Genomic DNA, 27,103 nt, shown 5'->3' with positions numbered 1-27,103 from the left:
CAAATACTCAAATACTCTTTAACATAGTTGACCTAACAGACTAGGCTGAACGTAAGCCATATGACATTTTGGGTAAACCCCTAGCATTACTGCTTAACAGGGACTTCTTAACACAAACTCTCTTAATATTGGCCAACTAACAGCTCAGGCTATGAAACTTTCCATTAGCTGAGAGGCTCAATCAAGGCACTACACACTTAACATAAGCTCTTTTACATGCGCTCCCTTAGCAGAGCTCGCTTAACAGACTCAGCTCAAGCTAAGCAGCTTTCAATTTGCTAACAGCCCTTAGACTGAGGCACAAACTTAACATATGCTATTTAACATGATCTCCCTTAACAGAGCTCAAGCTCAGCGACTTCCCAATTGCTGAGTGCCTTTACAGTATAGACTTAACATACATATTATATCAGCACTTCAGACTTAACATGCGCTCTTTAACATGCACTTCTTAACATATTCTCTTTTAAGTGTTCGTTTAACATACTAAACAGTTTCCATAGACATGTGCTCCTTTAATATAGTTCACCTAATATACTCAGCTCAAGCTCTATAAATTCCCATATGCTGAGAGACTCAGTAGTACAAACTTAACATGCGATCTTTGACATGCACTCCTTTACATAATTCGCTTAACAGAATCCGCTCAAGCCACTAAGCTTGACCTTTGCTTAACATGAATATTAGATCAGCAGTACAGACTTAACATACGTTCTTTAACATACAGTCCTTAACATAATTCGCTTAACAGACCAATTGATGCGTGCCTTTACAGTACAGGCTTAACATGTGTATTTTATCAGCAGTAGAAACTTAACATACTTTTCTTAACATGCACTTGTTAGCATACTTCGCTTAACAGACTTCGCTCTAACTACGCAGCTTCCGCTTTGCTGTGAGCCTTAGCCTCAATTCGAAGCGTTATTCCAAATGTTATCCATGGCATACATTTGGCATGGGTAATATCTATATATATATGCATGTATATCTGCTATTATTGTGAACCAATTTTGGATGGCTGATTTCTTTTCTTTATTTATCTTTGCTGTGGAGCAACAATCGAATTTATAAACTACGCATCTGAAGCGTGGGCCCGCTCGAGTTGGGCCTTTCCCGGCCGGCACATAACAGGGCGATGGTTAGCACCTGTGCGGCTGTGTTGGGCGGGCTCATTAGCATCGTTCGGAATTGACAGTTTCCTAACAAATGAGACGCCAATGAGAGGGCAGAAAAAGCCTGAAAAGTAATCATAAAAGTCAACTGAAGCTGCCACATGAAACGGAGCGCAATCGAAATAAAGCCCCGAGCGAACGCCTAATGACCAGCCGTAATAAACGACTTAAGAACGCGCTGTAACAAAAGTTATTTCAAATTTGATTAATTTGCAATGAGAAAAAAACAAAAATATATATATAAATATTTAAAATAAAAAAACCAACAGCAGGAAAAGCAAATGTAAGACGTAAAAACACAAGTTGAAGTTGCCAAATCCCGGATAGGCAACAGGTGGCACTATGACAAGGCAGTTCCCAAGTGCGCTCTGAGATCATGCAGATATATGTATGTAAAGGCAGCCAGATGTGTATATAAATAGACACATATTGTTAGAGCCCAGCCCCGCCTCACAATCAGAGCCAACTGTTAAGAGCACTTATCAACGCGAACACGGCCAAAGCCAAAGCCAAAGCCAAAGCCAGAGCCAGAGCCACAGCCAAAGATTCTTTCTGAATCGACAACTGCGCAAACATTCAGCCAGGCAGTTGGCCCAGAGACGGATAGAGGGAGATATATATATGTATATATATATGTTGTGTTATTTTGGCCAAGCTGAAACTCAAATAAAGCGTAAACCTTGGCGCGGCTCATCGACGGATGAGCGAAAAAGCCAAGAAAAATTAAATAAAATAAAATATATTATGTACAGAGACCAAAAAACAAAAAAAAAACAAAAAAATTAAATAAAATAAACTAGGCTAAGCAAAGAAAACGGAGGCTAAAATAATCATTTTAAGGCTGTTTTTCTGCCCTCCCTTTGTCACACACTCTCCCTCTCTCTTTCGCTCTTTTACTGCTCTCATAAATAATATGCTATATAAGCAATTGTACTTACGCTCGTTCTTCAAATTAAGCTCGTTGATCATAAAAAAAAAATATAATAAAAATAAAAATAAAATCTAAAAACAAACGAAAGAAAAAAAAAATACAAAATAAATAAAAAAAAAGGCAGCAAAGCACAACTAAGAAAATGCCGGAAGTAATAACAAAAAAAAATAATAATAATAAAAGTAAAGGAAAATTAAAAACAAATTGATTCACAGCGAATTTGTAGCTCAAATAAATTGAAATTGAATTGAAATTGAATTGAAATTGAAATTAATGCTCATTGCAATGTATCTCGTGTGTTTGTTTAGAACTTTGTGAAGTTTTGTTAATAATATTTATTGTTGTTGTTGTTGCTGTTGCTGCTGTTGATGTTGCCACTAATTGCATTCTAATCGGCGACGAAGGTCTCGGTCTCGGTCTCGGCCGCGATGGCGGTCGCAGTCGCTGTCTGGCAGTAGTACAAAAACAAGCACACTTACACACACACACACACACACAGACACATACACATACACATACAGAGACAGAGACAGTGGCGCTGCGAGCGACATGGCTAGAGAGACAGTGGGACCGTCAGTTCGAGTCGAATGCTAAAAACTGCAACAAAAACAAAATTCATTCGTTCAGTTTGCGCTGTGGAAAGCAGTTGGCCAAGACGCATCTCAACTCAGCAACGACTGACTGACCACAGCATCTAGCGGCCAAAAACGGTGCGTATGTGTGATGTGCATACATAGTATATATATACATATACATATATATATATATATATATTTAATTGAGGTTTGTGGCATGTGCGAACGTTGTTTTACATTTGTTTCCTTCTCTCCCTCATTGCACCCTCTCACTCACTCTCTCTCTCTCTCTCTCTCTCTTTGTCTGTCGTTTGTTGTCATGCTTCCTTGCGGGGCCCACAGAGCGTATGCGCAATGCACTTGCCCTAAGCAGAGCGCGCCCCGCTGTCCTCTCGCCTGGCGCTGGGCCAAACCCAAACCCAAAATACAAAAAAAAAAAAGCGAATTGTGTTCTAGTATTTATTTTGATGCCTTGTTGATAAAAGTCATTGGGCTAGCCACGTACACACACACACACACATACACATGTATGTATTTATGTATTTATATATCTAATATTATTTGAGCATTGAACTAGACACAATTTTATATAGTTTTACAAGTGCAAGTGTAGTAAATTTAGCAGCAAGCCCAAAGCTCTATGATATATATATACATACATACATATATATTTATTAAAAGAGAATCACAAAAAAAAAATTAAATTTAAATTTGAAAATTCCAAATTTGAATTAAGTAAAAGAGTTTATTGAACCTAAAACAATAATTCATAAATGTATACAACAATATTAGATATGTATATTAGCTACTATTGTTGTTGTAATTATAAACATTTGCAGTTGGCTTTAGCTTGCGGCTAATTATGGTGCTTTTTGATTAGTTTTTTTTTTTCGTTTTTTTTTTATTTATTTATTTTTTTTTTTTGGGCTCATTGACTATAAAGGCGACAATTTGTGCCATAAATACATTTGGCCAATGGCCATTGATCTGCCAGGGGGTGGGCGAAAGGGTGTGAACTTGTCCGACAACAACAGCAACAGCAATAACAACAACAACAACAACAACAACAATTCTAATAATAGTTAACTACGCTGAGAATTGTCTGCTGAGAGCGACTCTTTGGATCTGAGCCATATGCATTGTGTTAACAAATTACAAAAAAAAAAAAAAAAATCAAAATAGCTAAAAAATAAAAACAAAATAAAATAAACAACAACAAAAAGTAAAACAACAAACTTTGGGCGCAAATTACAGAAAAATTAACACGCAACTGTGCACACAATAATCGTATTAATAATAAACTATATAGATATATAAATCCATATGTATGTACAGCCAGTAAATACATCATTTCATATTAGTTTATATATACTTGAATTATTATTATTATTATTATTTTTATTATTATATATCAGGCAAAGGCATGCGAACAGCCCAAACGCTTTTGGGCCACATGCTTCGAGTGCTTCGCGTGACTGTCAAGCCATAAACTACACACAGCACACACACGCACACACACGCACACACATGTACACACCCGTGTAATCCCCAGTCGTATATATTGTATGTTAGCTTTTATGGCCCGCGCACACTGAAATCACAGCTTAATCAAATTTAAATTGATTGATTCACCTGCTATAAAGATTAGCTCAAAAGTGAACTGTAAATCGTGCGCCGCTTATCTTCCGACACAACAGCCAATTGCCCTAACAACTCGCCATGTTGATAAGCCAACTACTGCAGCTAACGCTTTGCTGTCAAACATGACTTGGGGTCAGCTGCATAGATAGACCCAAAGAAATAACGAGTGGAGCTGGAGAGCTGGAGTCGAATTTCTATACCTATGCAGAGACTTCAATTACTACATGCTATATAGATAATATGCGAGAAATTATTATACATATAGAAATTGCATATATCAAAAGATTCTTGACTTGCTTCAAATGAAAATGAAAAATTCTTTCATTCAATTAAACAGCTCTAACTTAATTAGTATATATATTAATTCAAATTTACATACATATATATTTACAGAGTGCAATTATCTGTGCAAAAGTGCATAGTAGCGCCTGCAACTTTGTATGCACTTGCATTCATTGTATAATCAACGATTTCATATAAAAAGTGCAAAAATTACGTATACGTAATATCAACAATTTATTGATTGCAGTCGGCATTGATACCTATTTGAATGCGTTTGCGGCCAAGTACTGTAATTTTTATATCACTGACACCATGAAATATTATATATTTATATTCCTATATATATATATATATATATATATGTATATTCGATATGATGGAACAATTGCCATAATCCAGACAATCGGACAGCTGCGTGCGCTCGTCCAAGTCTTCTATTGACAGTTAGCTTTTTCTCGCCAGTTTTTCTCATAGAGCATCTGAAGTTCGTTAGGCCTGGGGCCTCTTTCAATTTGATGTCACTGTGATTTTAATTGAATGCGAAATATTTGCCATAGCAAATAACAACGGGACGAGAACGCATACGAATTTTCAAGTAGTGCGCTTAATGAAATGAAATCAGCAGCTAAAAATGTTGGCTAAAAATAGTCAAATACCTGGACAGCAAAACCAGTACCCAAGTCTCCCTCACACACATACACAGGCAGAGTTGGAGCGAGATAGAGACATGTGGTGGCAACTAGGCACGTGACTGGCCAAACGGTATTTGAAAACAAGCGAATTGAATTGATGGAAAGATTTTTGGGAAGTTTGATTATGATCGACGCTATAAATAACGGGCATTATCTCAATATATGTATATAGTTGGTATATATCAATTCTGTTGTGTATCGTATAAGCCATTTAACAGCTGGCTGGCAACAGCTGAGCACCGCAACAGCAACCTTCCCCCCTCCCCTACCCTACCCACACCTAGCGCTATTTATAGATGCGCATATACAGTTAACTCACTCAGTCCGAACTTGACAATATCAGAAATATATAAATGCACAGATACTATATATAGGGTTCAAGTTCATATCCAAAGCGAGAACGAGAGAAAGGGAGAGTAAGAGAGAGAGAGAGAGAGAGAGTGAGTCAGGCGTTGGGTCGTTGCGCTTCATTAGTAAGTCAATCTTGAGTTGATTACAGCAATTATTGGATTAATAGTGCTAATCGACGCTGCTATAATTCATAATTATGACACTCCATAGCATTTCCGGAGCGATAAGCGATAGCCGTATAATTAGAAGAGAATGCAAATGGCGAGCGAAAAACTATTTGATGCGATCGAAATGAAAACAATTTAGCTATGCAATTCAAGCTATGCATTTCCACTGTTCAAGTAATTGAATATTTGCCAATTATGATGCTGATAATAATAATGAGAATAATAATGATTATTGCTAGTTAGTTTAGGCTGCTGCAGTGTTAAATATTCTCATGCTCAAATATTACGTATACGCAATGTTGGCAGATCAATGCGAGATCAGAGTAGAAGACTTCTCAATCTTTTCGGCTGCTCTTGTCCACTTTCCTAGTGGACAGCCAAGTCAAGTGGTGAATGCTCCTGGCTCGCCGCGGCTCTCTTCAGGGTTGTTGCCCTCTGCCACTTCTGAGCTCCCCCCCCCCACACAAATGTGAAGTGCGCTACCCTCGCCTCGTTTCGCCTCGCCTCGATTCGGCTCAACTCCACGCCACTCCACTCGACTCGATTCACGCTTTGTTGACACAAATGGGCGCATGTTTGTCGATCGACTCACACACACTGAGTAATGAGCGTTGGGCAATCATGGCAGCCCTGCAGGGTTGCCACCAACAACAGCAACAGCAACAGCAACAGCGGCAGGTAGACTGCAATCGTGCGCCACTGAGGCGTCGCCTCGTCGCCCGCTTAGTCATGCGATTAGCGCAGAAATGCGAAATGGAATCGTATCATGGGCAAATCACAAATACGGCCCAATCAGCGGTTAATCATGATATTTATGATTTAGTGGCAAATCACAGCGCATAATCACGCGCTAATGGCTGCCAACGGGGGCGATAGATTCGATAAGGCCCTACCCATTCTAGTGGCTCCCCATGCCACTCGGCATGCCCCCGCTGCGCCCACCAGATCAGCTATTGACGCTTTCAACTTTACTGCCAAGTGCTAACCATATGTCTAATTTTCTTCCCCCTAAGCGCGCACACACACACACACGCACACCATTGTATATTAGGTGTGTGAGTATTTTGGATAGGCTTGAGATTTGTTTATGGGTTCGCCGCACGCCTGTGCTTATTAATTAGAATTTATGACTGTCAAACGCAACACGACCGCCCAGTGACAATAAATAGCCATTAGATACTTACGCTCTTGACGGTCTTGACAGACGACAATCTTATCGGCATGTGGAACCACTGAAATGCCCGAGTAGCCCAGCCTTTAGCCAGACCCTACATACATAGATACACTCGACCGAATTTCCTTGTTACTTGAGTTGTCTTTCCGCCGGAGTGCTCCCAGATATTCCTCTATAAATCTTGAAACTCTTTTCTTATTCCTTTTTAAACAATTAGATTTTATATTAAGTGTATTCAGCAAAAACTGAAATGTTTGTCGAAATTTCTGTCAGTGTACTGACATATAAGGGCCGGCACACGTCCAGCCAAATGTTGTTTGCTCTTTTTTTATGGGCTTCAACACTGAACTGAAGTTCCGCCTGTTCTGGACTTGTGCTGGGGAAAGACCGATGCTTTTCGTAATCTCTTGAGTGGTTTCTGTGTTTCTGTTATGACTCCTAGTCCCGAGCAGTAGCTACCCCCTCTCTCCCTCCCGCAAGCGTTGTTTTGATTATTTACAGTTAACTGTTCACACTTCCAGCTAACAGTAGATAGATAACCTTGTCCATTTCACTCTTGGGGCGTTCTTGGACCCTCCGTTTACGATTACGCCAACAACAACTGCAGCAGCAGCAGCGCAACAGCAGCGCAGCAGCAGCGCAGCAGCAGCAACAACGATCGCGTCGACGGCGACGCCGGCCACTAATCACTCCAATTAGCTAGAAAGTGTTTTTCGTTTAAAATTCGCACGTTGTCGCAGTTTCTTGGCATTGTACCGTGAGGCAGTCAGCCAGACAGACACTTGGCCAGCGTCAGCAGCCCGAAGCCGAAACCGAAGTCCGGCCCACACCAGGAGCAGTCAGGAGTCCATTGTTTTTTTTGTGATAGTGTGAGTGTATTATAACGGAAATTCCTGTGCAAGCGTCGCACACGTTATAACAGTTCAAACAGTTCAATGTATAACAGTTGCCAAACAGTTCGCCTTTTCTTGCGCGGCAAATTCAAAATGCAAAGCAAAGCCCAAAACTCATGACTAAATAAAAAAAAAAAGAAACACAAGTAAAAGAAATAAACAAAAATACCAAAATTAAATTGAACAACAAACGAAAAAGAAGAAGACGCAAAAAACAAACATCATTAAATGAATGTACGTTAAAGAGCCAAAAAAGAAACTGAGCAAAGCGCAAGGCAAAAACAAATGCAACGACTGCTGATTACTCTTCAAGCTGCGCTTCAGCTAGAGCTGAAAATTGCCAAACATCCAATGTGACAGAGCAAAGTTTTGTGTACTACGATTCTCTAGTCCATTGCAAAACAAATGCATAGCGATCAAGGTTGCTAAACCAGTTTTTAGGTGAACCGATTTCAACTCGGAATTCTAATTGTTTTTTTTTGCACCATAAAACTGAGCATCAAATTCAAAAGAGTTCAAAAAGCCTCAACAGATATTTTCAATTCTTTTAGAAAAGCAAAATATCACAAATAAATACGTAGTTAAATTCAAATATTTAATACTCTCAATCGATTCCCATGAATTAGAGCATTCAGGATGCGCGCACAATTCGCTTGCCTTCACTTCATCTTCATTGGGCGCTCATTTTTTTTTACCGTTTTTCGAAAGGCCTGTTACAGTGCGCTCGCTGCGTTGTTATTGTAAAAAGGGCAAAGGCAGCGTCATCGGCAGCCTTGCTTTGGCAGTGAACAAAACAAAAAGGAACAAAAATCACAGCAACAATAGCTAATAAAACTTTTGCTTTTTTCAACGCTCTTTCTGCTATATTTTGATCAGTCTCTTTTGCTCGGCGCGTTCGTTTGTGCATTTGTGTGTGGCGCATGCCAAAGCCACAGCCAAAGCATGGCCACTTAATGCCCAATCTGTGCATTTGTGTGTGCGCACACGGATAATGCAGATTACACACACACATACTCACACGCGCTGCGGCCCGTTCAATGTTTTCTGTCGCTTTGCATATTTTCAAATTTCTGCATAAATACAGTGATGGCCAAACGAATGGTACGCTTGTGTAACAGATGTGTGCTGAATTATTTACGATGTTTTTAATACGAAACGTAACTGAAATGTGCAACAGAATAATTATTCAATATTCAATTAAGTGTCAAATGCAATATGTACATTTTATTTAGTATATTTTTACTATTATCCTTTTTCTTTAAATTCATTTGCAATTCAATTTAGGCATTTTCGTCAAAGTAAATTCTCAAAGTCTGAGCGTGCCAACTGTTTTGGCCAGCAGTGTTGGGCCATTCATTCATTTGTCTATTTTCATGGGTTTCATGTAATTGGGCAATGTGAATGCTCGCGCACACGAAAATGGCTAAAAGACAAAATGTAAAGTGGCTAAATTTATTCAAAACAAATCGACAACAGCAGTAACAACAAAGACAACAACAACAGCAGCAAATGTGTAGCAATCTAAGGCAGGCAACTCAATAATGTAGAAACGTCGCATACTTAGAATAATAATTTGCCTATAGTTTATTAAAAATAATAATAATAATGCCGTTAAAGTATGCATGTGTGTGTGTGAAGGAGTGTGCGATTGGCGCGTGTCTGACCAAAAGAAAAATACATTTAAAAATAATAAAATAGATAAACAGTAACAAATAACAATATTGCCCCACACGCAGCAGCTATAATAAAACAAAATAGATTACAATTAAAAAACAAAAAAATCAAGCAGACACAAATGAAGAAAATGGCCCATAATTGTCCCATTTTTGGCAGCGGCTCAATTCAATTGTCACAAGCACACACAAACACACACACACACGCATACACAGTCTCATGCACACCCACACTCACAGAGACACTCGACTGTTTGCTTTTGCAATACAAATTCCCTGTTTACCCCATTGTGCGGTTCGCTGTATAATTAGCCAGCCGCCAACTGCAATGTGATCTACGCGTGCGCCCCAAGCCAAGCGACTCGAAAATAAAAGAAACGAAACGAAACGAAACGAAACGAAACGAAAAAGAAAAAAAAAAACCCAAAGGCCGGCAACCGCAAAAGCCGCAATTAAATACCAGAAATTACAATATCAATCGCACAGCATTCATGCACAGTAGAGTACAAAGTGTGCCTAGCCCAACACGTGCGCTGCGACCGCACATGCCCCGAGCCGGGAGTGTGACAGGTTGATACCCTGTAGACCGTTCAAATCACTTGCACTGCCTGCCAGCTACATAAATACATACATATGTATGTAGGTGCGCATATTTACGCTGTATAGGTAAAGGCTGGCACATAGAGTTCATCATAGTAATTCATATGGATCTTTAGTCCCCCTCTCTTTATTGTTTTTTGATCTTTAAAGTTCTCTAATGTATAAACAAACTTATATCGGGTATCGATACTGTTCCTACTTTCTCTTCTTAAATTCCTTTAATCTCCTTGATTCTGTCATATTAATATACCCAAATATGACATACATACATACATACATATGTATATAAATTACTGGATATGTTCTTCCTATCTTTTTCTTTCGTTCTCTCAGTTTCTCTTTCACTTTTTCCATTTCCAATTTTTTGTAATCACTCTATGCTGCTGGCTCTCTTTATCAGACTGACGCCTTCTCTCTTTCTCTCTCTCTCATTCTGTGATAATCTCTGTTGGAATGTATTCTCCCTTCCTTCCTTCTTCTCGCCTTCTCTCATACTGACGCCTTCTCTCTATCTCACCCTCTCTCTCTCTCTTTCTTTCTCTCTCTCTCTCTCTCTCTCTCTCTCTCTCTCTCTCTCTCTCTCTCTCTCTCTCTCTCTCTCTCTCTCACTGTCTTTGTATCTCACTCTCTCGCTCTCCTACTCCTTGCAAATCCTCTCCTCTATCATAAATCCTCATCTATCAATGCCCAATTTTATCACAGGGTATTTCATAAAATTCCCCATTTATTCCCGTTTAAAGTGGGCTTAGAGCATAGGGTAAACAGGTAGAGCAAGTGGCGTTTGCGAACTGTGAGAGTTTCGTCAATTCCCCTAGCAAAACTGACGTCAGCAGCAACATCATCATAATCATAATCATCATCACCATCATTATTATAATCATCGACAGCGGCTGCTGTTTGTCTGTTTGATTTTCTTGCAGGCGGAGCGGTAACAGAAGCAAGTTCTTTATGTTGTTGTTGTCGTTGTTGTTGTTGTAGCATGTATTTTTATTATTATTATTAGTAATATTAATAGCCCGTTTCCATTTGATTTCATATTCTTTTTTATTTTCGCACGCGGTTTTTTTGAACACCGACTCTGACGGATCGCCGTGCACGTTTATTGCGCCGTAAGCACACACACACACATACACAGATAGAATACTTAAAGTTTCGTTAACTTGGCCCATAAACATTGAGCACATGAGGCAGAGACTCTGTTAAGTGCATGCTAGCAAAAATAATATAGTAATAACGAGAATGGGATATAATGAATTATAATAAAAGTGCCCTCAGTCCCAGACCCAACCCTGCCTCTGCCCCAGCCCCTGTCCCAGCCCAGCTCCTTGGAAATGGTAATTACATCCAGCGGGAGCACACACACACATACACAGACAGAGACACAGATGCCGTATAATAATTTTTAATAGTTTAATACCTATTCCACAGCTAGCTAACAGTACTTGAGCCTGCATCTGGCCCGGGAATCACGGTGTGCAATTTTCAGCACATTTTAGAAATTCTGTAACCGACATTACAGACACAGCTAAGTTGACATTTACAAAGCCAAACGGAGTTCTATCAACAGCCAGCCGACAATGCAATCCAGTCCAGTCTGCAGCTCAGCTCCATTGATCCATTGATCCATTGATTGAGTGATCTGAGCTGAGGATCTAGCATTGACATTAACAGCATGCAGTGTCATGGAATGGAATGCAATGTTGGCGAGTTAGCATTCTGTTGACTTCATTAACAGTGTTGCATGCTGCTAGCGAATTAACATGCATGTAACATTGCTGTTAACGGTATGTTACGGGAGTGTTAACAGTCGTGTGACTTCATTTACAGTGTTGCGTGCTGCTAGCATGTTAATATGTTGATTCAGTTTAGTTAACATACGTGTATTTTTTTAACAGTGTTGCGTGCTGTTAGCGAATTAGCTTAGATGTTAAGTCAGTTTTCAATTAACATTGCTGTTCATGATATGTTATGTTATGTTACTGTTAACATAGGTGCAACTATGCCAATCAGCTTCCATGTTAAGTCGATTTAGCATAAACATTGCTGTTAGCAGAGTTGCTTAACATTACTGCTTTGTTGTTAGAGGATCAACATGAATGTTAACTTTGATATCAACAGCATGTTTATGGCATTACTTAACATTGCTTAGCAATGTTAGGTCAGCTTAACAGTGATTTAACATTCGATTGCAATGCCTTCCTTTGCACTCGCTCGCTTGTTTTGCATTTTTTCCAAATTCCAATTGATCACAGACAGAAAAATAGATAAAAACCTGTATGAGCTTACAAAAAATTATAATAATTATTCACAAATTCACAAATTTACAAAATTACAAATTCATAAATTTACACGCTTATAAATTCACAAATTTATCCGCACCCGAACCACTCGTAGCGCCTCTTTGGGCGACAAGCTCGTTGCTAGTTCTACGAGTTGGAGCTGCCTCGAGCTCTTCCTCCTCGGCGGTGTTGACTTTTTGCGTTTTCTGCATACATAAATATTAATTTGTTGTTAACAAATTATAAAGCTGAGACCGCGGCGCGGCTCGTCTTATTAAAAGCCATAAGCTGGAGCATTTTTATGTTAATTTCGGCAATATGTTTGCTTCTTCTTCGTCTTCATCATCGTCTTTTTTTCCTTCTTTTACTTTATTAGATGTTATTTTGCTTTAAGAATATCTATGCCATCTCGTTTTGCCCGCAGTCGTTGTTTATAGACGGGCCATAAAAGTGTTTAGCCCGATGCTTATCGCTTCATTGAAGCGACTAGCGAAGCCTTATGCTCTGTGTACCTGTGTGAATAATTGTGTACTACTACTAATATGCAATTAATTGATGTCTACCTGCCCACCGGTCCACCTGCCCGACTATACACATTTATATCTCACAAAAAATACGAAATAAATAAAGCTAGCTAGCAGGAAACATGAACTTGAACTGGCCCGACCGGCAGCTAATTACAGCACTAGCAGAACAATGGCAAAATACTAGACAGATTATGGGAATATGAGTATCTAGATAGATATATAGATATATGTACACATACGCATCTATTATAATGGGAGCTGGGCTGGACACACAATGGAGTCTCTATATGCATCACGTATGCAAATAATTGATTTTAATTAACGGTCCTCCATGGTCACTTGGTTCCGGGTTCTGGCGCATTAGTGGCTCATTAACAGCATGTGCAATGTGATCAACGCCTGGCCTAATCCCCTAATTACATATCAGTTGATCAGCGATGCTATCAAAATTTGTCACTAATTAAAGCCATTTCATGGTCACTCTGATCACCTGCCCGATAGATATTGAGTGTCTGTGGGATCTGAGCTCAATTGAATGCCTATGCCTAATGGCCCAGTCTATAAATTGATTAGGATTCGACTCGGGTCAAGCCAAATCAAAGCCAATAGAACCGAGTCATATTAGAGTTACGAATAATGGAAATTGAAACCGAAAATTAACTGAAATATAATAGATCGCATACAATATATACTTCACACACACACACACACACACACACACACACACACACACACACACTCGTTCGGCTGGTCGTCACACTTGACAGTCTCTACATAAAAATGCGAATAAAAACTCTGAACCCGAAACAAAATAAATTCAATCCAATCAAATTATATCATTTGTCTACGAAAATCCCAGCAACAACAACAACAACAGCAACAATTATGGCCACAATTTCAATAATGAAAAGTCTGCCAGCTAATGTCTCGCGTTTGTGCTGCTAATAATAAATAATATTATTATTGTTATTGTTATTGTTATTGTCATTGTTGTGCTTATAGTATTACACATGCCATGGCGCACTTATCTCATATATAAACCTATATACAAAGGTGTATATATATACATACATATGTATATATCGGTTGATATGTCTCTCTACCTACCCATACGTATAACAGCTCGTGCTTGGCTTATTATTGTCCATCCCAATGGTTGCTTCTAATATGTTTTCAATTTCAATAATATTCATATACACATACACATGTGCATACCATGTATATATATGTGTGTGTGTGTGTGCGTTGTCTGTGTACAACACGTGATCTTTTTTGCCCGTTTTGGTTTGACTTTGTCTCGCAAATCGCTTTATAATTACCTAATGGCTTCTATTCAACATCTTGTTCTCTCGTTCTTCTCATTACAGAAAGCATTAAAGCCGCCTAATTGATTAGCCACATCCCCACCACGGTCCATCTCTCTATCTCTATCTCTATCCGTATCTCTCGCACACCGACAACTCAACCAAATCGGAGTACTCAGAGAACACACAAAGCCAGCCAAGATGACTGGTTTCACAAACGCCGGCTTCGAGAACGATGAGCCCGTCAAGGTGAGTGCCAAGCATATCTAACCCCATGATAGTACCCAAAGGAATGCCTAGAAATCTTGGGGGATGTTATCTTTCCTTCAGTATCCCTGTAGAGTCCAATTGTGAACCTCTTGTTTACAAAGAGAATACAAATAATTGAGGGATCAATAATTTGATTAGAAATTCTAGATGTATATTCCTATATACATATGTATATGTATGATATCTTAAAAATCGATATAGACAGATATGATATAAGTAGAAAGATATATACGATATAAAAACATAGATATAAAATAGTGTAAGCTATGAGATACGTATTTATATATACAAAGATAGATATAGACACAGTTACATATGATATATGTAGACAAACTATACAGATGGATTTGATATAGATAAACATATAATATAAATATATATGTGTATAGGCATAGTATAGACAACTATCACATCTAGAAAAATATTACTTAACATCCATAGCCAGACAGTTGAAATTCTACTAGTTACATGTGTGATCTTAAAATAATACTAATCTGCTCTGACAGGCGATATAGATAATGAGGCTGAACATTACATATCCGGCTCACAGGCCTTCACAAAAGTCAATGTACGCATTGCAAAAAAAAAAAAAAAATGAATTTAAAATAATATTATGGAAATAAGTCTGAAAACGTGAAACCTTTCGCATTAGATAGAACGAGAAGTAGTTAGCTGATTTCAAGCGAATGCATTTCTTGACCTATTGTTTATGGCCCCGAGATCATTGAGATATATGTACACATACATATCTAAATGCATATGTATGTATATATGTATATCATGTAAGTATCAATTGCACAGCGATTGTTGAGCACGAAACAAGTTTGCAACAAAGATTACAATATAATCTAATTCATATATGAACATATATTATAATATGTATGTATGTATGTGTATATCTGTGTGTAATGTAATAAAAATCAGCTGTAAGACTGGCTCCTATATAGAACGGCATTGTGAGAACAAAAGCAAAGCGAAATTCTTAGCTGAACTAGAGTAGCGATAATTGTTGAGTTCATTCAGGCAGAGACTACATACCTATATATAACTTTAGATACATGCATACATGCTTGTATATGCATATTAGATTGCCCATTATATTACACTATATCTGCTGGCTAATGACTGTGTTTGCCTTCGCCAAGAAATCATGTTTTATAATAATGACACGCGTCACAATAATTTTATAATTTATGATTTGCCCCAAAAAAAAAAGACAAAAACAAAAAAAAAACCAGCAGAAAAAATACCAATAAAAAAGATGTATATGTGTATAATAAATAAGGAAGTATTCAAAAGCAGCTCACCTCTCACACACACACACGCACACACCTTTGTATGTGTGTGCGTGCGATGATCACGGGATGTGGCTGATTGTGAATGATGTTGCTGCTGGCCTAAAGGCGGGCACAGGCTGCCATGGGGGCGCTGGAGTGAAGCGAAGTGAAGTGAAGTGAAGTGAAGTGGGCACTCCTACCTAAAAGCACATAAAATAAATTTCACCTCAAGAAACTCAGAAACAGAGATAGCGCTAAGGCCCACGCGAAAACGAGCCGGGCCAAAAAGAAATGTGACAGCAGAAAGCGCTCAAGAGCCAAAGACAAACATGAACACGAATAAGCATGCCCAATAACTATAAACATATATACATACATACATATATATGCAGAGTGCGAGAGATCTGTCCTAATTGAAAGAGCCTAGATCTGTCTGAGTGTGCCGTATAAAATCCAATCTTATTGCACAATTGGTTTCACAATAATAAATATTGCTCATTTATAATTGTAATCGTGTAGCCGTACCACCACCCAGAGCCAGAGCCTCAGTCTCAGTCTCAGTCTCAGTCCCAGTCCCGGCCTCAGCATCCAGTGTGCCCAATAGCCCGCAGCCAGTTCGGGTCGCAGTGAGAACGCTCCATGGGTAAACCCGTTTTTCGGTGTGCCACGTTAAGAAACCAGAGAATCAGGCAGCGAATAACCAAAACTCAATAACAAATACAAATTTATGTAAAGTCAAGTCAAGTCAATGTAAAAAAGAAATATACATACATACATATATACATATATATTTATGCATGCATGTATGTATGTAGAGAGGGGCGACAGACGCACTGCGCTGAAAGCCAAAAAGCAAACACGAAACGTGCCGAGTTTAAAAATAAAACAACGCAAATCTCGTGCGCCGCTGGGCGCCGCTCTACGCGCTTCTCACTGCCACAAGGCGCTCGGGCCAGTGCCAGGCATGTACATACATACATACATACATACATATGTATGTATGTAACTGGTTTCCCTAGCTGCCCCTCTCAGAGATTTTGCTGCTCTCTGGCTCTCTTTGTCATATCGTATGGTATTTTATGCATGTTTCGCACTTGCCTCACGATTATTGTTATTGCGCTGGCCAGCGGGCAGCGGCCCGCCTCAGATTTCGATTGAAATTGAATTCGTGCATACATATGTATGTATTATTATCAGACTGCAGCTGTAGTTGTTCATACACACACACACACACACACACGCACACTCATAGCTTGTCTGTCTGTCAGCGTGCATGGCCGTTGTCTAGGCAAATTGTTAGCAGCGCCACCTGCCGTCAGTTGCATTCATAGCTACAATGCCTACGTCAGCTGATTTGCACGCGCCGCCCCACAAAGAGATCGAGCGAGGCGAGCGCAGACAGCAGAGCGTTTACAGTTAGAGCGAATTAACTGTCGACCAGTTTTTATTTATAGCACACTCAGTCGGCTCGTTATTTATGCTATGCTAAATGCATTGCATTTGCGAATTTGCAAATTCACTTGAAACTTAATTGAATTGCAATCGCTATTAGAAGTGTTTCCATACCCAGTGAAAATGCGAAATCGGGGTAGATTCGTTTTGTGCAAGTGCATGTAACAAGCAGCTAGAGGCGTGGCAGCTGCCGTACGGCATGTACATATGTATATTGTATCTGAATGACGAGCTGAGTTGATCTAGCCATGTCCATGTCCGAGCTGTCCGTCCGTCCATCTCTCGGTCCATTTGAACGCAATTATCTCGTAAACTACAAATGCTAGAGATTTGAAATGTTGCATATATACTGCTGAACCCTATATGCACCACGAGCTTATTTTATTTTTTTAATAACTCAACGTCATTGCTTCTCTATCGATAGTTTAACTCTGATTTTTAATGTTGTTTGAGCTATTGATTTTAGATATACGATATGATATATGTATAATGAATTAAATATTCATATTCTACTTAAATATCCTTAAGAGTCCAGAGTATTTAGTAGCCAATCCTGGGTATTTCCCAGTCTATCAGTCTCAACTAGAGCACTCTTGTTAGTTACAAATGTTTGTAATCAGCAATATCAGGGAGATTTCGCTTATAAAGCTCAAGCAAAACATTTTGATAAAAGCTGTAAATGTGCTTATATATATACAAATACTTATATATATAATGCATTTATGTGCTTGTAAAATTCTCTCTCCCCCGTCAATATATGTGTTTCGTAGCGCTCTACAATGCTATTATTTTAGTGCAGGCTGTTCAATGTCCACTCAGCCACTGACACCTGCGGCGTATGAGTAATATTTCGCCAATTGCATTCGTCTGGGCCGCATTGACGTGGCCACGCGCTGTTGTTGTTGTTGTTGTTACTTTTTTTTGACTTATTTTATTTTATTTTGGGTTGGTCGCCAAAAACTTGTTTGTGTTGTGCATTTTTTTGCGTTTTAGTACCTAATTAAATGCAATTTTGTTCTGTAAATGCAAAAAAAATAAAAATTAAAAAAAATCACTCAGAAGACGCAACATTAAAATGAATATTAATAATAATAATATTAATAGTAGCAATTAAAAACCAGAGCAGTTACAGATACAGTTGTTGTAATACACTAAAAAAAAAAAAAAAAAAAAAAAAAAAAAAAAAAAACACTTTTAGATATATTTTTATTTTTATTTTTTGTATTGATAAGGTCGGGGAATTTTCGTACATTTTTTTTGGTGTTTGTGATTTGCATACAAACAAAACAAGATTCAGTCCACCTTCACTTGTCTACCAAGACCTAAGGTCTCCGCCCCGCCCGCCTAGCCTTCCGCCCACTCGCATCACGCGCTGCTCCTCAAGCTGCGTGTGAACCAAGGGAATCGTATTATGCGATAATATTTAAACTACTTACATACGATTTTGTTGTAAAACACAAACACACACAAAAAAAAAAAACGGTAATCGATTCAAGCTTGCATAATGCTTGTTGTTGTTGTTGTTGTTGTTGCTGTTGTTAGCCACCTAATTGGCCAGGGGACGTGGACCCAACGCCGCCAACGGCTCCGTTAAATGCCAATTACAGTTTTGTGCCTCCCCAAAAGCCAAGCCGAAAAAAAAAAACAAAAACAAAAACAAAATGTAAAATATATAAATAAAACTTTACGTAAATTGCGTTAGCGCTGAAAAAATCGCCCCCGCGGCGCCGCGAGCGCGCTGCAACCTTCTGAGCGGTTGCGGCAGCGCATGCAAAATCACAATTTCGATATACACATACATATATATATATATACATACACATCTCTCTCTCTATATATATATATAGATGGAGATATTTTGGGCCAGTTCTACGACCGTGCCCAGTTAGTTATCTGGCAGGTGCCTTGCGCATTTTTTATGACCATTTAAAGGCCGCGTCGCGCATGCGCAATGTAAGACGCGCAGCAAACGCGCACAAACCGCGCACAAAACGCGCACGAAACGCGAGCAAAACGCACGCATTCACGCATTACATTTTAGAAACTAAAAGCGTCAACGCGCCAACACCTACATAAATAATGAATGAACGGCCAACAGGCTGTAAATATAATACAATATATACCCTGTACATAGAAGCTATAAGCTATACCTATAATATAGATAAATAAATAAAGTTTACAATATTTATTTGGATGGCAATTCTTCGTATTCTGTGAATAAAACTTTGTCTACAAATTAATCAAATGCCAAGAAAACAATTAGGCATGATAAACGATTCACATGAGATCATATTCCAGGAATAAACAAGAAGAAGAGATAACAAGAGATTAGCTTATATGAGACTATTAAGCAAATTGATCTTAAGGGGAAAAGAAAAAAACAATTTCAAGTAAGAACAAATAAAAAATGCCTTAAAATTTTGCATAAAAACAAGATGGGTAATATTAATTAGCAAGCAATACTAATTAATTAGTATATATAATATACCATAAGAGACAATAGAAGACTGAAAAAGTAAAAGAAGAGCTATCAAGAGAATTGCTCATAAAGAACGTTTCCACTAATTGATCTTAAGCAAAACAATTCGAGTTTACAAAACCTAAAAAAAATCAAAATATTGCTTAACAAGTGAAAACATTAATTAGCACACTATACTAACTAGTTAGGTAATATATAATTTATTATAGATAACCAGCGATTAGCTTATATAATGAGATAATATTAATTGATCTTTAACGGGGGAAAAAAAAAAAAAAACAATTTTAAGTGAGGACAAATATAACAAATCTTAAAACAATTAAATATTTAGCTTGGGACTAATTGGACTCGGGAAAGAGAAAAACAAATTTGGCCAAGCAAAAACCAAAACAATTTCGCTTAAAGTTTTGCAATAGTTAATTAGTTAGTTAGTATAGAGCTAAGCTACATCTAGAATTCCTTTTCGTTTTGGCGGTGCGTAACGCCACAAGGTACCGTCCAGCACCCGCCCCTAGGCCGTACTATTGGCCAGTTCCACTAATGAATAACGTTCATCTCTGCGCTGTGTTTGTTTTCATTTTTCGCTTATGCTTTTTTTCTCTTTCTCTCCCTCTCTGTCTCTCTCTCTCTCTCTCTCTCTCTCTTTTGGTATTATTTTTAGCCAAAAGCTGGTTTCGAGCCAGACACCGCCTCGCTGCGAGAGAAAGTTGTGCTGAATCCGGGCGAGAAATGGCGCATTTTAAAGAATATCTCAATCATCTCGATCGCCTTCATGGTGCAGTTCACTGCGTTCCAGGTGAGAAATCCGCACAATGGCCCAGCGAAACGAGCCCAGCTAATTGGCAATTTCTATTTCTTTATTATTACCATTTAGGGCACGGCCAATCTGCAATCCTCGATCAACTCGAAGGATGGTCTTGGCACAGTGTCGCTCAGTGCCATTTATGCGGCGCTGGTTGTCTCTTGCATCTTCCTGCCCACGCTGATCATTCGGAAGCTGACGGTTAAATGGACGCTCGTTTGCAGCATGCTCTGCTATGCGCCGTACATTGCCTTCCAGCTGTTCCCGCGCTTCTACACCCTCGTGCCGGCTGGCATTCTGGTGGGTATGGGGGCGGCGCCGATGTGGGCGTCCAAGGCCACATATCTGACACAGGTGGGGCAGGTGTATGCGAAGATAACTGAACAAGCTGTCGATGCCATTATTGTGCGCTTCTTTGGCTTCTTCTTCCTGGCCTGGCAATCCGCCGAGCTCTGGGGCAATCTCATCTCCAGCTTGGGTAAGTCCACATACATGAAGCGCTGGACAACATGACTAAATCGTCCACTCTCCCTCTCCCTCTCTCTCTGTCTTCGTCTCTCTCCTTTGCAGTCCTGTCGAGCGGCGCACATGGTGGCAGCAGCAGTGCCAATTCCACAATCAGTGAGGAGGATTTGCAGTTTTGTGGTGCCAACTTCTGCACCACCGGCACCGGCGGCCACGGCAACCTGGAGCGTCCGCCAGAGAACGAGATCTTCGAGATCTCCATGATCTATCTGTCGTGCATTGTGGCCGCCGTGTGCATCATTGCCTTCTTCCTGGATCCGCTCAAGCGCTACGGTGAGAAGCGCAAGGGCTCCAATTCGGCGGCGGAGCTTTCGGGCCTTCAGCTACTCTCGGCCACGTTCCGTCAGATGAAGAAACCCAATCTGCAGCTGCTCATACCGATCACCGTCTTCATTGGCATGGAGCAGGCGTTCATTGGCGCCGACTTCACCCAGGCCTATGTGGCGTGCGCCCTGGGCGTGCACCAGATTGGCTTCGTCATGATCTGCTTTGGCGTTGTCAACGCCCTCTGTTCCATACTCTTTGGCTCTGTGATGAAGTACATTGGCCGCACGCCCATCATTGTGCTGGGCGCCGTCGTCCACTTCACGCTCATCTCCGTCGAGCTCTTCTGGCGGCCCAATCCCGACAACCCGCTCATCTTCTACGCCATGTCCGGCCTGTGGGGTGTCGGCGACGCCGTCTGGCAGACGCAGATCAACGGTCTCTATGGCCTGCTCTTCAGGCGAAACAAGGAGGCCGCCTTCTCGAACTATCGCCTCTGGGAGTCGGCTGGCTTCGTCATCGCCTATGCCTATGCCACAACGCTCTGCACCCGCATGAAGCTCTACATTCTGTTGGCTGTCCTCACGCTCGGCTGCATTGGCTACGTCATTGTGGAGATTCTGTACAGAAAGAAGGTAAGTTCCCCGAAGTTCCCGAAGTTCCCGAAGTCCGAGTGCAAGTGGAGATATGATTCTAATCGATTCTCATTTACCCTCCCCACAGCAACGCAAGATCAAGAAGCAGGAGAAGCTCGAGGCTGCCGAGAAGGAGAAGGAGGCTGCGGCTGCTGCAGCAGCCGCTGCCGCTGCCGCCGAGGCCAACAATGGCTTCGGCGACGGCGTCGAGGAGACCGATGATGAGCTGGACGATCTCGAGGAAGATATTGTAGTCACGCGCCTGTAATAATCGTCATTTGTTAATTGTTGTACGTTCTTTTTGTTTATTTTCGCTGACGGCGACGACGTCGTTGCGGCCGCAACAACTTCAACTGTTAAGGCTTAACAGTGCGCAATTCTGTTAATCAAACACGAGTGCAAAAAATGTTAAACATAGATTCAAATACACACAAACACACATACACACAAACACACGCACACTGTTGCATAACTGGAGGCGCACACACACATTTCGTCGGCCCATCGGCGACGCGTCCGAGCACTTTGTCGTTGTAGTTGTCGTAGTACTTAGTACATTCCCCCTTCCCAAAACCATTCAATACAAAAGGCCACAAGCTAGCAGAAGCGCACACACACACCAGTGCCTCTATACATAGCTATAAATTTTAATATAAATTTGTCTGTGTGCGTGCGTGTGTGTGTGTCCTGCACCAGTTTCGTTTGTACATATGCAAAAAATGTTAGCAGCCAATCGACGACTGCATCCGAGAGTTTATAGCAATTGACGACAGAGGGCGTCTTCAACTTTACAGAGTGTGCGAAAAAGAAGCAAGCAAGGGTGTGTTAGTTAACTGTAAGAGAGCCGCACACATACACACATGCACAAGCAACACGCACACTGGCAACACATGCTGCAACAGTATGTGTGTCAATATGCCTATTAATTTGTTATTTTATTTTAAATACTAGCATTAAATCAATATACATATATACAAATTTTTTTTAATAATTTTTTTTTTGCTTATATAAAAAAACCACAAGAAAACAATCAAACAACAAAACGTGATAATCAGCCACACTCACAATGCACACACGCAACACACACACACACACCGACACGAGTGCACACAGTCACAAAATAGTCAAATTTCTAAACTAAACTAAAAACTGGCCGCGAAAACTAATGTTAAACTTAATTGTTAATTATAAGCAGTCGAAAAAGAAAACAAAATATATAAAAACTATATATACCATAAATATGTATATATGTATGTATATGTGTATATAGTATGTACTTATATACACATAACAAATATAGAAAGCAAGCGATTAAAACAAATTTGATAAATGCATAAGCAAAAAATATAGCATGCGAAATGAGAAATACATTTTTTGCTCAGTATTATGTTTTAAAATATATATTTAAGCGAGTTATTGTTCCCTGTTTTTTTTTTTTTTTATTTAACTATATTTCTTTTTCAAAACAAAAAAAAAAAACAACAAAAAAAAGACAAAAGAGAAAAGATGATATACATATATAAATATACACATAAAATTGCAAAGAAACAAAATATTATTTTCGTGTTGGAATAACATTTTTAAAAACAAACAAAATATATAAAAAAAAATTAAGTCAACCTCCCTCAAATTGCAATTATTATCATTTTCATAATGTTGCATAAACACAAAATACAAACATTTTTTTTTTTTTCGTTTTATTGAAAACTTTTACGCAAATATAATCAAATGTAAAAAACAAAAATGCACAAAAAAAAAAAAACAAAATCAAAACAAAAAATTATAAATAATGCATACAATTTTCTTTTTTTTTTTTGCCTAGTTAAATAAGTAGTTCATTATATTATGTAAAAAATAAAAATAAATAAATGAATATAAATATTTTAAATGCCTGTTTATATTTTATTTCAAACTAAAACGAACAATTATCCAAATCTTTGTCAATCGAACTTCCTTACATTTGATTTGATTCTGACTCTTAGTCAGAATAGTTAAAAAACGAAATATGTAGTTATCGATAATAATCGATTGTGGATTTCTGAACACATTAGTTAATGATCATTGATAATAATCTATTTTAGCTTAGAAGGCTGGGAATACAAAATCTGTAATTATCCATAATAATCTATTTGGTCTATGAGTCTGATAACACAGTCTTTATATTTCGATATTAATCGATTTGGATTGTGAAGGATAAAGAATTCACAGTGCAAATCGATTATTATCGATAGCAAATGCAAATGAATTGAGTTATACAACCAAATTTGACCAGTTTTTAGCGTGTGAGGTTTACAATAATATATGGTATATGTATACAAAATATTTATAAGCCTTTGATATGGATGGATATGTATGTCAATTCATCGGATCGGATCAAAAATATATAAGTACTTTATAGGGCTGACTATGTCCTCAATTTTTTCTGCTCTAAGCCTTAACATTGCACATTTTCAAGGGATATTACAAGTAGTAAGGCTATCTAGTTTAGTTATCTAGTTTTTATTGTAATTAATGATTATAGTTATGATTACGATTTACTAAAACTTGAGCTATACAAAAGCAATATAAAGAGTACTTTGATTGAGATTAAAAAAGGGTTCTGCTTGACGTTAACTTAAAATATACATATATAAATACATATATTATATAATATACTCTAGGACGGGGTGCGGTGTTGGGTGTTAGTTTTAAGGCCCAATAGTCGCTGCTGTAATTGTCTTTTGCCTCGACATGCCGCCACGTCACGTTGCAATTAGTCAGGCCAAGAGATATCGCGGCACGAATTGCCCGCGCTGCATGCGCACGCCTAGATCTACGCCTAAGATTATTCTAGGTGTACATATACAAAAATAAATACTTTATTGTTAATGAAGGAATGTAGAAGACAAAAAAAAAAACCCTTAAATTTTAACAGACTTCTTGCTGAGATTGGGCAAATCTGGAATTAGAGTTTTATAGCATCGTCCACGTTGTACTTGTTGTTCTTGCGGCGACGGTTGGACTTGATTTTACTGAGCACGTTGTAGGCCTGCTGGATTTCAATGAAGCGCTTATGGGCAGCTTCACGCAGCGATTCGTCCTTGACCTTGTCGGGATGGTTCTCCTTGGAAAGTTTGCGATAGGCAGCGGTTATGTCGGCCTGCGAGGCAGTGGCGCTCACGCCCAACACCTTGTAGGCAGTGCGCTCCCCATCCACGTCCATGCTCTCGAAGACCTCGCGCCATGTCTCGTACCAGCCATGATGTTGTCCATAGGTGTAGGTGTCGTACAGGGCCTGCTTCAAGTCGGTCCACCAGGCGGAGGCTAGGAAATTCTGCAAAGCCTCGTATATGGGCACTTCGCCACCGTCGTCGTCGGGAATGGAGCCATTGAAGAGCACCACGGAGCTCCATACGGCAATGTAAATGCAAACGGCAGCTCCCAAATAGAGAGTGCGTTCACCCTTAGTGCGCCTGCGCTCCGGAGTACGGCGCCACTGCTTCGCGACGCTGTCAAAGACCAGTGCAGAGACGAGCGACGTCACGAGCAGCGAATAGGTCTCATCGTAGATGTAGAAGCGCGCCAAATAGCCAACGAAGGCGCCGGCGAAGCACGGCCACCAAATGCCGCACTCACGCCCAATGTTGCCAACGGTCCAGACGCCCAGTGACACGAATAACGGTATGAACCAGTGCAGCCAACTCAAGTCAATGCCGCCGGTGATGGACTGCGGTATGGCCGCGCTGAACAGCTGGCCAAACAGGTATCCAAACATAATCTGACCCATAAACCGCTTGGACGAGTAGGGCGGGCGCGGATAGGCCTGCATCTTGGCAATGAACAGCTTCATAAACTGCGGATCCTCATTGGCGTCGCGCACGTATTCGGGTATCAGAAATATCTCACTCAGCCAGCCGACGCCCAGGTAACCGCCAAGGGAGCACCACCAGAGGAACGCCTGACGATCGCGACGCAAGTACAAGTGATGCAGTCCAAAGATGCCGCCGACCAGCCAGAGTAGATAAGCAACGACGACGGACTTCTTCTTGGGCAGCATATTCTGCTCGACATGTTGCTGCTTGGTGTCTCCCTTCGGCTTTTCTGGCGGTGGCACTGAGCCAGGGCCAGAGTCAACGATCATTTCATAGCCAGAGGCAGCAGGCGAGCCACGGATCTTGCCAGAGATGGTCCCAGGCGAGTTGCGAATCTTTCCATTGGCATTGTTATTGCCTTCATTGTTGTTGTTGTTGTAGAGAATGGTCTTCTTTAGTCCCATTTTCTGTGAAATTCTTACCATGATTATATAGAATGAATGTTTTGAATATTGTGAAAGTAATGCAAAACACAATTCTTACCAGCTTGAAATCTCAGATGTTGCTTGATTCACTTGTTTTCGTTATTTAGTCAGCCAGAGAGCGAGTTCTCCCTGATGTCGCCCAGAAAGCAGTCAACAAGGCGAGTCAAGTCGAGAGCCAATTCAAACTTTCTCTTTTCACAAATTCTGTGCACGCAGCTGCAACAACAAAAACAACAGCGAGAGCAAGAGTGAGCAACGTACGTAGCTGACAAAAACAGTTATAGCCAGCCGCACTGATGCGTTCAAATCGTATTAGTTCTTAACGCTTCACTTTAACTTACATGGTTAATAACAAAAATGGCGAGCTCTCGCCTTAACTCTGTATTTAATCGTTTGTTGCTTCGCGTTTGTTTCGTTTTTCGCATGTGCCACTTTTGTCGGGTCACAGTTAAGTCTGTTGCGTTCTTTTCGGTAATTTCTTTTAAGCCAGATCTCTATTTCGATTTGAAGCGTGCGCCGATCTGGCAACCTTGCGACAAACAGTGCTGTTAAACAACAAAATGCGCAACACTCACCCAAAATATAACTTTCAAATAATAAGAATCAAATTTCATATAAACAATTTTGAGCTACTATATCTCGCTGAAGATGTATTGCGGATTAAAAGCAAAATTAACCTAAAATATCTTTAAGTAATCATTCAATGTTTCACTGCAGGCTAGTCTTTTCGCAAAGGTATTTAATCTCTTGAAGCTGTTAATTCTTGTTCCGCTTATTAAATTAAATATTTATGTATATAGCTACGAATTTTACATTTTCACACATGGATAACTCACCTTCCACTTTAAGGAGCGTACGTAAA

General features: G+C 39.7%; 2 protein-coding genes and 1 long non-coding RNA gene across 5 annotated transcripts in view; 1 reads left to right on the top strand and 2 right to left on the bottom strand.

The window, feature by feature from the left end:
* The window catches only part of LOC108656444 (UNC93-like protein), a 32,023-nt gene extending 8,170 nt beyond the window's left edge, over positions 1-23,853 (top strand). The window contains exons 1-6 of one of the 2 annotated variants that reach the window (XM_089263872.1): positions 7,461-7,854; positions 14,325-14,510; positions 20,401-20,535; positions 20,614-21,019; positions 21,112-21,965; positions 22,054-23,853. In XM_089263872.1, coding sequence (XP_089119998.1) covers positions 14,463-14,510; positions 20,401-20,535; positions 20,614-21,019; positions 21,112-21,965; positions 22,054-22,233 — 1,623 coding nt within the window. In that variant the 5' untranslated portion in view covers positions 7,461-7,854; positions 14,325-14,462 and the 3' untranslated portion in view covers positions 22,234-23,853. Of the gene's footprint in view, positions 1-7,460; positions 7,855-14,324; positions 14,511-20,400; positions 20,536-20,613; positions 21,020-21,111; positions 21,966-22,053 lie in introns of those variants that run through there. The other variant, XM_018108505.3, reaches the window with a different exon arrangement.
* LOC149090730 (uncharacterized) overlaps positions 18,415-27,103 on the bottom strand; it is a 120,332-nt gene continuing 111,643 nt past the window's right edge. The window contains exon 3 of the long non-coding RNA XR_016197347.1: positions 18,415-18,451. This is a non-coding gene — a long non-coding RNA (uncharacterized LOC149090730). The remainder of the gene's footprint in view (positions 18,452-27,103) is intronic.
* Positions 24,811-26,805, bottom strand: wus (TM2 and DnaJ domain-containing protein wurst). Of its 2 annotated transcripts, none has more exons than XM_089263873.1 (3): positions 26,583-26,805; positions 26,300-26,457; positions 24,811-26,233 (listed from the first exon to the last, which is right to left on the bottom strand). In XM_089263873.1, the coding sequence occupies exon 3, from the start codon at positions 26,218-26,220 to the stop codon at positions 24,910-24,912; it is 1,311 nt and encodes a 436-aa protein (XP_089119999.1). In that variant the 5' UTR covers positions 26,221-26,233; positions 26,300-26,457; positions 26,583-26,805; the 3' UTR covers positions 24,811-24,909. The 2 variants fall into 2 exon arrangements, with proteins under 2 accessions (XP_089119999.1, XP_017963999.1); XM_018108510.3 differs by having other exon boundaries at positions 24,811-26,223.

The sequence above is a fragment of the Drosophila navojoa genome, chromosome X (genome assembly GCF_054131105.1).
Source record: "Drosophila navojoa isolate 15081-1374.11 chromosome X, UAZ_NAV_1.0, whole genome shotgun sequence".
Classification (NCBI taxonomy): Eukaryota; Metazoa; Arthropoda; class Insecta; order Diptera; family Drosophilidae; genus Drosophila; species Drosophila navojoa.
This window is presented reverse-complemented; position numbering and strand designations above follow the sequence as displayed.

Coding starts and splice junctions, on each gene's coding strand:
- wus (XM_089263873.1), bottom strand. CDS start 26,220: ATGGGACTAAAGAAGACCATTCTCTACAACAACAACAACAATGAAGGC.